Raw genomic sequence first — 14,061 nt, 5'->3', positions numbered from 1 at the left:
GAGATTCTACCACCTCCCTAGGTAACTCATTCCAGTGTTTCACCACCTTCCTAGTGAAAAAGTTTTTCCTAATATCCAACCTAAACCTCCCCCACTGCAACTTGAGACCATTACTCCTTGTTCTGTCATCTGCTACCACTGAGAACAGTCTAGATCCCTTCTCTTTGGAGCCCCCTTTCAGGTAGTTGAAAGCAGCTATCAAATCCCCCCTCATTCTTCTCTTCCGCAGACTAAACAATCCCAGTTCCTCAGCCTCTCCTCATAAGTCATGTGTTCCAGTCCCCTAATCATTTTTGTTGCCCTCTGCTGGACGTTTTCCAATTTTTCCACATCCTTCTTGTAGTGTGGGGCCCAAAACTGGACACAGTACTCCAGATGAGGCCTCACCAATGTCGAACAGAGGGGAGCGATCACGTCCCTCGATCTGCTGGCAATGCCCCTTCTTATACATCCCAAAATGCCATTGGGCCTTCTTGGCAACAAGGGCACACTGTTGACTCATATCCAGCTTCTCGTCCACTGTAACCCCTAGGTCCGTTTCTGCAGAACTGCTGCCTAGCCATTCGGTCCCCAGTCTGTAGCCGTGCATGGGATTCTTCCGTCCTAAGTGCAGGACTCCGCACTTGTCCTTGTTGAACCTCATCAGATTTCTTTTGGCCCAATCCTCTAATTTGTCTAGGACCCTATATATCCTGTCCCTACCCTGCAGTGTATCTACCTCTCCTCCCAGTTTAGTGTCATCTGCAAACTTGCTGAGGGTGCAATCCACACCATCCTCCAGATCATTAATGAAGATATTGAACAAAACCAGCCCGAGGACCGACCCTTGTGGCACTCCACTTGATACCGGCTGCCAACTAGACATGGAGCTATTGATCACTACCTGTTGAGCCCAACAATCTAGCCAGCTTTCTATCCACCTTATCGTTCATTCATCCCGCCCATATTTCTTTAACTTGCTGGCAAGAATACTGTGGGAGACCCTTGACTTTAGCAAAGCTTTTGACATGAACAACACGTCCATTGCTTTCCCCTCATCCACAGAGCCAGTTATCGTATCATAGAAGGCAATTAGATTAGTCAGGCATGACTTGCCCTTGGTGAATCCATACTGACTGTTCCTGATCACTTTCCTCTCCTCTAAAGTGCTTCAGAATTGTTTCCTTGAGGACCTGCTCCATGATTTTTCCAGGGACTAAGGTGAGGCTGACTGGCCTGTAGATCCCAGGATCCTCCTCCTTCCCTTTTTTAAAGATGGGCACTACATTAGCCTTTTTCCAGTCGTCCAGGACCTCCCCCGATCGCCATGAGTTTTCAAAGATAATGGCAATGGCTCTGCAATCACATCCACCAACTCCTTTAGCACTCTCGGATGCAGCGCATCCGGCCCCATGGACTTGTGCTCATCCAGCTTTTCTAAATAGTCCCGAACCGCTTCTTTCTCCACGGAGGGCTGGTCACCTCCTCCCCATGCTGTGCTGCCCAATGCAGTAGTCTGGGAGCTGACCTTGTTTGTGAAGATGAGGCAAAAAAAGCATTGAGTACATTCGCTTTTTCCACATCCTCTGTCACTAGGTTGCCTCCCTCATTCAGGAAGGGGCCCACGCTTTCCTTGACTTTCTTCTTGTTGCTAACATACCTGAAGAAACCCTTCTTGTTACTCTTAACATCTCTTGCTAGCTGCAACTCCAGGTGTGATTTGGCCTTCCTGATTTCACTCCTGCATACCCGAGCAATATTTTTATACTCTTCTCTGGTCATTTGTCCAATCTTCTACTTCTTGTAAGCTTCTTTTTTGTGTTTAAGATCAGCAAGGATTTCACTGTTAAGCCAAGCTGGTCGCCTGCCATATTTACTATTCTTTCTACACATCGGGATGGTTTGTCCCTGTAACCTCAATAAGGATTCTTTAAAATACAGCCAGCTTTCCTGGACTCCTTTCCCCTAGCCTTATACAAGGCTTATGAAATCTAGTGTTATACAAAATCAATATGGCACATTTTAAATGAATTAAAGACTAAGTGATAGATACAAATTATAATGTAATTGTTAATGGAGAATCATCAACAAGTGGGGGTGTTTCTAGTGGGATCCCTCAGGATTGGTTCTAACCATGTTCAGGAGAAACCAAAGGTTCAGTAATTCTAATAGGCTGATATTAGCCTATCCCATCACACTGAGAGCCTGACATCACTTGGGCACTTCTTTACATCACAAGCAGGTTTTCCATTACAAGCTGGGGTTGCTCCGGGGCAGATAGGAGCAGAGGTGAGGTTTTCCTAATCAGCTGTTCCAGGGCTCTTGAGAGAAAGGGAATATGCCTCCTGTTATGCTGAGTAACCATAGTTTGTGGTAAGGTTTATAACTGAGCCACAGCAGTATGATATGTGTAACACCTGGCACTGGCTTTTCAGTAGGACAATGAATTGTATGTGGTCTGTTTAGTCCCTGGTTAGGATACAGGAGATTGTGAATTTCAAGCAAATTCTCACATGTCAAGAGGTGAGGTGTGCTGAAATGAGAGGACTTTTGGTGATGGGGAGGCAAGGGGGAAATCCATTCTCACTGAGCAGCAGGGAACAGATTCATCCAGTTGTGGCTCGGGCTATAACAGCTCATGAGAGGAAGGGACATGTCAGTTTATTACCAGTAGTGCCCATAGTGTGCTCAGTGAGATAGATCCTTCTAGAGACAGATTAACTAGACCATGGAGGGTACTGCTGTCTTGAGTAGAAGGAAAGATGGAGGGCCCACCAGAGGCCATTTAGGAGGAGCTTGAGATCTGGGCACATCCAGCAGAGGATAGAGAGCTGCAGGGTTCCACCAGCAGGAGAGAGGCAAACATCCCATCAGTGACTCTCTCCAATAACTTAAAGGTTATTGTGCCTCTTTCCCGTTAGGCTGGCTTCATAAGGAAGTTCAAAGCAGCAACAAGACATCCTCTCTGAAGGTGAAGAAACGCTGGTTTGTGCTGACAAACACCGCCCTTGATTACTACAAATCTTCAGAACGCACAGCCACCAAACTTGGCACACTTGTTCTCAATAGCCTCTGCTCTGTGGTCCAGGCTGATGAAAGAGTCTTTAAAGAAACTGGTAAGAGAGACGAACAAAAAGGAAATTCATTTTTCAAGAACAGTCTTCCTATCTGTGACTGACCAAGGGAGGGAGGTTTCAGGATATGATACAGACAGCGTGATGAAGAGTTATATAGTGAGAAGTGCTCTGTGCCTTTATTTGGGCTGCTGTGTCCAATTGTTGCTACTTCACCGTATGAAAACAATGAAGAGGTCTGAAAAGGTCAAGAGAAGAATGAAGGTTGTCTGTCATCACCCCTGCATGTGACCACCTAACAAATTATCAATTAGACAGTAATTTAAAGTTGTTCAGTTACAGTCCCTCCAACACATTACCGAAAATCAAGGAGAAACAGTAGTTTAGGCAAGCCCAATCTATACACTTCAACATACTACCCAGTGGTTCCCAGATTCCTCCCTTCAGAACAAATTCCCTGGCACTTGCAATTTGGATTTATCCCAAATCCACGCACGCAGTTCCTCTAAATCACACTCAGATGCACAAACTTAACTAACAATAGCCATGTTCCCTACTGACATTTGTCCACTCATAAAGTCTATTATTATTTGTATTACTGTAGCACCTAGGGGTCCTAAGTATAGACCATTGACCCCATTGTGTTAAACACTGTACAAACACAGAACAAAATAGATGGTCCCTGCCCGCAAGGGCTTACAGTCTAATTATACAAGAGACAGCAGATGGATATAGATACATGAGGGAGCACAGGTAAACTATGACAGCATTGCTCAGGACATCATGAGTTGTGTGTGCACAAAAAAGCTAGAGGTAGGAGGTATAGCAGTGCATGGGAGTGTGAGTTAGAGCAATGGTTCTCAACCAGGGGTATGTGTACCCCTGGGGCTACATGGACTCATCTAGACATTTGCCTGGTTTTACAACAAGCTACATATACTAGCAAAGTCAGTACAAATTAAAATTTCATATAGATGACGACTTGTTTATATGGCTCTATATATGATATGCTGAAATGTAAGTACATTTATATTCCAATTGATTTTTTTTTTATAATTCTATGGTAAAAATGAGAGTCAGCAATTTTTCAGTAATAGTGTGCTGTGACCCTTGTATTTTTATGTCTGATTTCGTAAGCATGTAGTTTTTAAGTGAGGTGAAACTTGGGGGTACACAAGACAAATCAGACTGCTGAATGGGGTACAGTAGTCTGGAAAGGTTGAGAGCCACTGAGTTAGAGGGTCTCGGCATGTGCACTGGGATTGGATACATGCTCAAAGTTGCAAGTGCTAGGCTCTGTTCCAGGGATAGCATCTCCATCTAGTGCAACGGTTCTCAACTGTGGATCTGTGGTCCCCTGGGGGTCTGCAAGCCAGTTTCAGGGAGTCTATGATCCCTATCGCCCCATGGGCCAGAAACCCCGAACCCATGGGCAGAGATGGGAGGAAGGCACAGGGGGGCATTGTCCCCCCAAACTGCAGTGCCTTGCCCCCAGGACTGCCACTCTTTGGTTAGGTCCACACATGCCCCCCCCCACCCTTGGAAGAGCCATACAGTGCGGGGCGGCTGCTGCTCTGGCTGGTGCTTGGAGCAGGCAGCTGCGTTGCTCCTCTGTCTCCTGCTGCTGCCTAGGGCTATGGCTGCTGGTCAGCTCCCTGCCCTGTTTTGGGATCTGGCTCTGGAGCCGGCAGAGACTTCAGGGAGCAGCTCCTGCAGGGGCCCTGCCATTCCTGACACATAGCCCCTGGCTACCCCCTCCCTGCACCATGAGCTACCCCCCCTCCCAGCACACAGCCCCTGGCTACCCTCTCTCTGCACCCTGAGCTACCTCCTGCCCACACACAGCCCCTAGCTACCTCCTCCCTGCACTCTGAGCTATGCCCTGCCCACACACAGCCCCTAGCTATCCCTTCCCTGCATCCTGAGCTACCCGCTGCCTGCACGCTGAGCTACACCCCTGCCCACAGGTTAGGGGGCTTATTCCTTCACCCACTTACTTCCCTGGTCCTTCTCGCATGAACAGAGAGCAACAATACCCAAAGTCCAAAGGTGCAAACAATTCGATGTTTATTGGGGTGAACTTCCAGCAAGCATGATTCCAGTTTCCTTCCTTAGTATCCTCCTTCCCAGCTCTGACACCACAGAGCCTTACACCTGTGTCCCTGTTCCCATTCCTGCCCTTAGCCAAACATGATTCCAACTTCCTTACTCCCATTCCCTGTTCCCATTTCCCCCTTTAGCAAAACATGATTCCAATTTTCTTACCCCCATTCCCTGTTCCCATTTCCTTCCCCCACCCACACTTCCACCCACACCCACTCACTTCCTCATTGACTACAGATTATATAGTAAAACTTGAGTTCTGCTTAGCTATACCTTAACCAATCATTTTCCTGAAATTTAACTAACCAATCCTAACATATTGTAACATGATTATGTAACCAATTATATCCCACTACCTTAATTAGTTTACACCCAGCAAAATTAATTATACAGCAGACAGGAACAATCACAGAACCAGAGAGATTATACAGACAAATAATAGCAAAGTGGGAACTATAATGACAAAACAATACAGAAGTGAGGATTTCACATCCCAGCTATTGATAAGTGAGTTCTTGCCAGACAGGATGCTATCAAACTAAGTTTCCTTTTACATTTTCTAGGCACTTCCCTTTCTCTGGAGGTGATAGGAATACAATCCTGTCCTGATAGTGCCTAACAGCCCAATAGCACCTTATTTCAATGTGACTAGTTTGGAATGTGAGGATGTGATTGTTCCCTGCCTCTGCTGCTTAGCCAAAGGCCTTAGCCTAAGAACAGGGCCTCAGACTGTCACAGTAAGAGAAGGCCCTTACACCAGCAGATAGTGATTTTGATTCTTTCTTTTATACCTCTATAATTAGCCAAGTGATAAGAATACACCTAAATTCTTAGAGTATAGGCCTTTACAGACAGGCCTGGATATCTATATCCTAACACCACACACAGCCCTAGCTTACCCACTGCCTGCACCCTGAGATACACCCCTGCCCACACACAACCCCTAGCTACCCTCTCCCTGCACCCTGAGCTACCCCCTGCCCGCACACAGTTCCTAGCTACTTCCTGCCTGCACCCTGAGCCACTCCCCTTCCCACACACAGCCCCGAGCTACACTCCTGCCCGCACTCTAAGCCACATCCCTGCCTGCACATAGCCTCTAGCTACCTGCTGCCTGAGCACTTTTCAAACTTTTGGGGCTGAGCCCACACCTTTGAGTTATAATTTTTGGTTGTGCCCCCTTCCTAACCCAGACAAGCAAGTGGCCTGCTAAGGTGAGTCAGGGTGCAGAGGTGACACTCCCTCCCCGGGTTCTGCCGTGCGGAGCTGGCCCGAGATGCACCGCGCCCCCCGCGCACACACACATAGAAGTCAAACTACGCCTATGCCTGTGGGCTCCAGTGCCTGAAGCCCCCAGGTGCCCCCCACCCCTGGGCCCTGGAGTTTTTATACATGTTGGGGGTTAGAAAGAAAAAGGTTGAAAACCCCGATCTAATGCATTTTCTCTAGCTGATGAGCAGAGATCCATCTTACAGACCTAAGCCGGTCCATCGGACCAGGACTTCTGCCGGGAAGGTTTAAAACCTCCCAGGGAGCCTGGTGGTATATTTACGGGGGGAAAGAACATGGGCACGCCTTCCCTGATCACTCCTGCCCCCTATATGGACACTGCTTCCCCGCAACATCCCACAGCAGTGCTGACTCCTGTGCCAGTAGAGCCAACAGCAGCACTGTGCGGAGCCCTGAGTGCCCCAGTGCGCCAGTCCTCAGACACTCAAGGCAGGCCCACCAGAGGGAGCCCTTGGTGCACTGGTACCTCAGTATACACAGAGTTGGCACCTTGTAGTGCTTCTGCCTTCAATCCCTGGACCATGAGCCAGCAGCACTGAATAGAGACCAGTCCATATGAGCACCGAGATCTTAGAACATAAAAACTGGGCTCTGCCTCTCACTCCAGCCCCCATCTCTTTATCCCCCGGTCTTCTCAAAGGTCTGATTTCTCTCTTGTGGCCCTCTGCTATCCATTTCACCTCCCTGGCACTGCAGGGTCTCTGTGAGGAGTAGATCTTGTGAGTGAAGGAGGCAGGCTGGGCAGCTGTGGTATTTGGGATGCCATGGCGGAGAGATGATGGTCTAGGTGGCATGTGCCAGAGGGAGAACCCTATGCACCATTCTCTTAGTACTTGGTGCAAACTAGGCTCTGCACCAGAGCAGTTTTCTTGGCTTTTCCTTGTAGGGGTAAAATAAATTTTGATGGATAGAGGAATACTTCTTTTTATGTTTAAAAATAAATTTTAGAAAGTGGCCTCTATCTGTCCTTTGATGGGAATGAATCGGCATGTGAAACTTGGAGTTCTTCGAGTGCTTGCTCATGTCCATTCCACATTAGGTGTGTGTGCTGGCCACATGCACAGGTGCCAGAAGTTTTTCCCTCAGCAGTATCTGTAGGGGACCGGCTCTGGTGCTCCCTGGAGTGGTGCCCGCATGGTGCAACATAAGGGCCACTGCCAGCTCCCCCCACCCTCAGTTCCTTCTTGCCACCTGTGACGGTGCTGGGACATCTGCAGCTTCAGCTAGCATTGTTTCGTTCTATGTTCTTGCGAACTTTGAAAACCTGTAATATAGTTGTATATCGTTAGTAGTTGCTTAGTTACCCTTAGTAGTAGTTCTCAACTCTTCATTAGTCCTGAACGGGACTCAGCCTGGGGACGGGGCATGCCCCAGGCTTTAAGCTCTGCAATTGCTGCAAACGGCCTATGCCCATCAGAGATCCACATACCAGCTGCCTGTGGTGCTTAGGCGAAGGGCACATAAGTGACAAGTGCCGTATCTGCAAGTCCTTTAAATCTAGGACCAAGAAGGAGCGCGATATTATGGAGTCAGCACTCACTCCAGCACCGGAGCAGCTGTCCAACTCCGCATCGAGAACTGTGACCTCCATGCGCAGTGCTCCGCTGATGCCATCCACGAGCCGGCACCGGTCCCTCTCCACGGCTCTGGTCAAGAAGCTGAAAAAGACTGTGAGGGGAAGATCTATCTCCTGTAAGGGAAAGGAAAGGGCTGGGGGTGAGCCACAACCCATGCCGGGCAGCTCAATGCCCCCGTTGGGAACTTGGGCCACAGCTCAGGTCGAGCAGTGCAGCCCATCCCATGTTTTGACTGCGACTCTGGATAGCGGTGCAGGCCCTGGCGAGCTTCAGGTGCCATTGATGCCTGAAGCCCTTCTAATAGCTCAGGAGATCCTGACGCTCCCGGGGCTGCCCACACCGGCTGCAGTGGTACCCCAGTCTTGGGGAAAACCCGTGTTGGGACCTATGCATGTGTCCCTGCCTCAGCGGCACCATTCCCCATCGAGGGGGATGTCCCTCCATCACATTGTACCTCACTGGAAGATTGGTGCAGACCCTCTGAGGCACGCGCCATCCAGCAAGAACTCCCAGACCGGCCCCGACTGTCTCCAAGGGCCTGGTACCGATCACAGGACCGATGGAGGATCAGAGATCGCAGATCACTGGGCCGTCATCGCCCGTCTCCAAGTAGTAGGTCGCCCTGCTCAGGAAGATGCGACTGGCCCATATTAGCTCCCGGTTCCATTCAACGTCCTGGTACCATTCGTGTAGCGTGAGGCGTGGGTCGCCGGGTGTCTGACGCAAATCTGTGGAACGCCATCGGTCCCCAAGATCCCAACCAAGACACCCGTCTTGCTTGGACAAGTCTGCATCGGGACGCAGTGTTCAGCACTGGTTGGACAAGAGCCAACACGTTGCCCGATCCTGGTCGCCCAGTACCGACCACTCTGTTTATACCTCCAGCACGGAGCAAGGTTCCCTACATCATCAGCACCAAAGCCTGTTCCATGGCCCCAGGCGCAGTGGCCAGCACCATGGTACCTGTGGAATCCTTGGGGGTTCACCCAACCCTCCCAGGCTGCCAGGTTGGCTTCGGGAGCCTCAGAGAGGCTAGCAGCCTTGGTATCCTATCCATTCCATGACCCATCCTCCTTCCCCACTGTCAGAGTTTTCTGGCAAGAAAGAACTGAGGGTCGGGGGAGCCGACAGCGCCCCTTATACAGCGCCATGCAGGTGCCACTCCAGGGGGTGCTGGAGCTGGTCCCCTACAGATACTGCTGAGGGAAAAACTTCCGGCACCGGTGCGTGTGGTGAGCCCACACAGCTAATATGGAACAGACATGAGCAAAGCATCTCGAAGAACACCAGTTATGGAAAAGGTAACTGTCTTTTTTTTTTTTTTTTTTTTGGTGTGTGACTGGCTTTCCAGCCATAAGAGCGCCACACCATTACAGTCTCAGGAAGATTTCTAAAAGGTTTAAAATTCTAAAATGATTCCTCTGCAGAAGTTAGTAAATCTTTGACAAAAAAAATAGAGAGATACTCTGGGAAGAGCAAAGGTGCTTAAAAATTGGAGACTAAATTCAAACCTAAACATGTGAAACTGAGGGTTCTGAGTCCTTCTGAAACCTAAACACAGCCTTAACTGCAAGTGACTAGAAATCCTCATACTACTTAAATTGAGCTCCAATCAAAGTGATAGCTTATACTTGCAACCTTGTGTTGTCTTCCCCCACCTTTATGACTTGTTAGAGCCAAAGGGTGAAGTGGGGTGGAGTCACCCTGCCATGAAACAATGTTTGTATTTTGAGGGAGGTGGGAACTGGAATGCCCGACCATCATCTGCAGCACACTGCGTTTGTGGGTCGGGAGGAATGGAGGTGGATCAAAACTTGGACTGGGACTCTCCCTTGAGAAGTGGCTTCCTAGGGAAAAGCTCTTGTCCACACAGTCCATTTTAACCAATTTCATCATGTCATTTGATAAGACTGTCACTGTTTCAGCAATGTATTTCCACAGTCACATGCTGCATGCATATGGAGTCAGAAAATTGCAGCCAAGTTCCACCTTCCTATATCTTTGTTTGCCCGTAGGCTACTGGAACATCATAGTCCATGGTCGAAAGCACTCATACAGACTCTACACCAAGCTACTGAATGAAGCCATGCGCTGGGCCTCTGCCATCCAAGGAGTCATTGACAGCAAGGTTCCCATAGAAACGCCCACACAGCAGCTTATTCGTGACATCAGGGTAGGTAGCATTGAACACTGCAGTCAAAGTTCAGGAGAATATTCCAGATCTGCAGCCAGGGGTGCTGGAAGCAGCCATGCCCACCTACTTTTTAACATGGGTGTAGTTTGGGGGCCAAGGGGCTGTGTTGCCACCGCAGACTGGAAGCCTTGGGCAGGCATAGAGCAGTGCCGGCAGGGGCTGCACTTCATGGTGGGAGGGCCTTAGCTCCCCCTCACCATGAGGCCTGGTCCCTCTCCGTAGCCCTGCCCCAGCTCCCCTCTTCCCCCTAAGGCCCCACCCCCTGGTCAAGCCAGAAGCCAGAGCTGGGCCACGGTAAAAGCTGCCCATCACTGTGGGGAGCCCCAATCACTCCAGCTGCCCTTGTGCCCCCCCCGCCCACTTCTACCGAGGTTCTGGTGCTATTATCTGCAGCTGACCTTGTTCAGTCACTATCTTAGGTATGTTAGGAGAGAAGACTGGTGTCTTAAAAGGACTGAGGGAAAACATTTTTAATTATGTAGCTAAAATAATCAAATGTCATGCTTCAAGATATAAACTAATCTGCACGAGTTCAGGCTAATCCTATTGTGGGGTTTCGCCAGGCACACATTGGAGTCCATACTAGGTGTGTGTAAATCCTCCTTATGCACAAATCAGAAACTTCCACGTCAGTTGTCATGTGTGGATCCTGCAGACACCAACCTTGGGATTCCCATTCCCATTGGGCATGTGACTCCTGAATGCACAAATGTCAGGGTCCCCAACCCAGGTATGTATGAATCCGCCATGGTCAAACATCAGGAGTCCCCACCCCAGACACATCCTGATTCCTCATGCACATGTGACAGAATCCACAGAACTGAATCACATGTGAACCCCTTGTGCAAATTAGGATTCATACTTCCTCTGACAAGTGTGACTTGCTCTCTTGGACACATACAAACCAGTATGTCCAGTTCCCCTCAGGCACTTGTGTGTCCTAGTCTCAGGCTGCGGGAGGTGGTTTCAATGCTTATACAAATATTTACAGTACAAGTTAACTGAGCTGTTACCTAGTTATTTGGGCCCCTGTGGAACTCTGATGGGAGAAGCTCATGTTTAAACCTGGCAATATGAAGAGTTCTGGGGAAAAACTGGGCAGGTTTGAGGAAATTTCTTCTGTCCTTCAGGAAAACAGTATGAACTTTGAAGTAGTGGAACAGACATATAGGAGGAACCCTATCTTGAGATACACCCAGCACCCTCTGCATTCCCCATTGCTGCCACTGCCTTATGGAGATGTCGGTATCAATAGTAAGTGCTTTTTCATTTGGCAGAGTCCCTTAAACCTCTTATCCCCCTGCGGTAGGGGAGAAGGTGCTATGCGAGTATTACCCCAAGTACTGAATGATGCAGACCCTGTGCACCTGGGGATAATCTGAACTCTCCAGCATGCTGATAGCATTCACAGGCTGCCAGCTCCCATGGTGCAAAATGAGATGGGGCCTGACCCTCTGTCCTCTTTGGGACCATTATGCACCCTTTGGTTGGCAGAGGGACCAGCTCCTTCTCTCCCAAGACTTTGCTTTGAAGCCTCCCCTCTCCTGTGCATAGCCCTGAGACAATCTGCCACAAATACTTTTCCTCTTTGAGGACAAGGTCTGGGATGACAGAGGAAATTGGTCCAACACAAACTCTGTTCAGTGCTGTGGCTACTCTGTGAACATGAACTTGACTCCAGTGTACAGGTGTAGAGTTTGCTACTCCTCTTCCTCCTGTTAAATGTACACCTCAAAGGGATTGCATCAGCTTAGCAAACATACTCTGACTGAACATTTCTTACCTACTTTTGTTACCAGAAATAATTAATAGCAGAGATTAGAGACACACCCCCAGTTGTTTTCTCATATTTCAGTGTGTTTGCTTTGTACATTGACAGCATTTTCTTAGTACAGTAAGGTTTCAGCCGTGTTAGTCTGTATTCGCAAAAAGAAAAGGAGTACTAGTGGCACCTTAGAGACTAACCAATGTATTTGAGCATAAGCTTTCGTGAGCTACAGCTCACTCACTGCATACGGCTAAATGCAGTGCCTTGCATGATGACAGGTTTCAGAGTAGCAGCCGTGTTAGTCTGTATTCGCAAAAAGAAAAGGAGTACTAATGGCACCTTAGAGATTAACCAATTTATTTGAGCATAAGCTTTCGTGAGCTACAGCTCACTGCATTCCATTGAATGCATCCGATAAAGTGAGGTGTAGCTCATGAAAGCTTATGCTCAAATAAATTGGTTAGTCTCTAAGGTGCCACTAGTACTCCTTTTCTTTTTAGTACAGTTAGTATCCCTGTCTCCACTTAATGAGGGAGTGTATGTGCCCGACCCCTAGTTGGATCAGGAAGGGATTAAACGCCTTCACTGTGCTGAGAGCTGTGTCTTAAAGGTTGCTGGTGCTGCCAGACATAGGCAGAGGAGCTCACTGCTCTGGCTTGTTAGAATGCTAGGAGGTGGAGCTAGCAGCTGTGCCTCTTAATTGGGAAACCATAAGACTCAGAGGCTGGGGAGAGAGGTATCCTCTGATTTCTTCCAAACTAGGGGCTCATCTTCATGTGCAGCTTCTCCTGTCGGCATAGTTAATCCACTTCCCCAAAAGGAGGTAGCTATGTTGGCAGGAGAAGCTTTCCCACCAACATAGCACTGTCTACATGGGGTGTTAGTTTCTGTATAACTGTCGCTCAGTGTGTGGATTTTTCACATCCCTGAGCGACGTAGTTATATCAATATAGGTATGTGGTATAGACCTGGCCTGAGTACATGCCTAAACCAAGCCTGGGGAGGGAGAAAGAAAGGAACTGTGAAATTAATTGCTTGTCTCCTACTGAGGAGGACTACAATAATTCCCAGGATTTAGAAGCCCAGTACAAACTGTTTCTTTCGGATTTGGTTGGTTTGGACTATGCAGAAAGAAGCCACCTTAGGTTTGGATCCTTGGGTAATGGAAGCTGTCTTGTGACTTTTATTTTCCTCTGGGCAAGGCAACAGGAAGCTGTGATAGGAACGTTTTCCTTTTCTTTTAGGGACCAAACTTTAAGGGGATAATAAGCGCAAGCCAAGTTACAACCTTTATATCTGATCCATTGTTTCCCCTGTCATTTGTGTCGGTCCCTCACAAAAACAGGGGAGACTTAAACATTCTGAAAAGATGAAAACATGATTGCAAAAATTGGCAGGGCCTCAGGACACCAGGGCAGTGCCTCAAACTGCTTTGAATTCATTTTTTGAAACTGACTAGATTTCAAATTGAGAATGTCCCTTTAAGGGTACTACTCTGTGTTTTTATGTATATCTAAAAATATGCATGATTTGCAATATGGACAAGTTTAATTTTTTAATTTACTGATTGGACAGTGGTGTATTTTTACATTTAAAGAAGGAGCTTTCCTGAGATCGGGAGATGATCAGTAATGCTCATTCTCATGTTGCCATTCTCCTGTTTCATGGAGTCAGTCACAGTCCACAGACTGGTATGCTGTGTGCTTGGTAAGCGGGGGTTCAGGGAAATGCTGAAATCCTGTCTGCCTTGTTTTTGTGATCCCACTACAGTGCAGCAAGAGAAGGGCTACTGCAGCCTGCAGGATGAAGCCATCAAGATCTTTAACTCCCTGCAGGAGATTGAGACAGTGTCTGATCCCATCCCCATTATCCAAGGCATTCTGCAGACCTGTCATGACCTAAAGCCCCTTCGTGATGAAGTGTATTGTCAACTAATCAAACAAACTAACCACAGCCCACAGCCCAACAGTTCTGGAAACCTTCACCACTGGCAGCTGATGTCCTGCATGAGCTGCACTTTCCTTCCTAGTAGAGGGATCCTCCGCTATCTCAAGTTCCACCTTAGAAGGTAAGAGC

The 14,061-nt window shown here is 48.3% G+C and overlaps 1 protein-coding gene across 1 annotated transcript in view; it reads left to right on the top strand.

The window, feature by feature from the left end:
- Positions 1 to 14,061, top strand: part of LOC311528178 (unconventional myosin-X-like) — a 269,478-nt gene that overhangs the window by 230,899 nt on the left and 24,518 nt on the right. Inside the window, exons 31-34 of the mRNA XM_084642873.1 lie at positions 2,901 to 3,095; positions 10,039 to 10,196; positions 11,348 to 11,471; positions 13,756 to 14,053. Of these exons, the coding sequence (XP_084498999.1) occupies positions 2,901 to 3,095; positions 10,039 to 10,196; positions 11,348 to 11,471; positions 13,756 to 14,053 (775 nt within the window). The remainder of the gene's footprint in view (positions 1 to 2,900; positions 3,096 to 10,038; positions 10,197 to 11,347; positions 11,472 to 13,755; positions 14,054 to 14,061) is intronic.

This window comes from Lepidochelys olivacea (assembly GCF_965140295.1).
Source record: "Lepidochelys olivacea isolate rLepOli2 genome assembly, chromosome: 11".
In the NCBI taxonomy this organism is placed as follows: Eukaryota; Metazoa; Chordata; order Testudines; family Cheloniidae; genus Lepidochelys; species Lepidochelys olivacea.
Note: the sequence above shows the minus strand (reverse complement) of the source record. Positions and strands in the feature narration are given on the sequence as shown.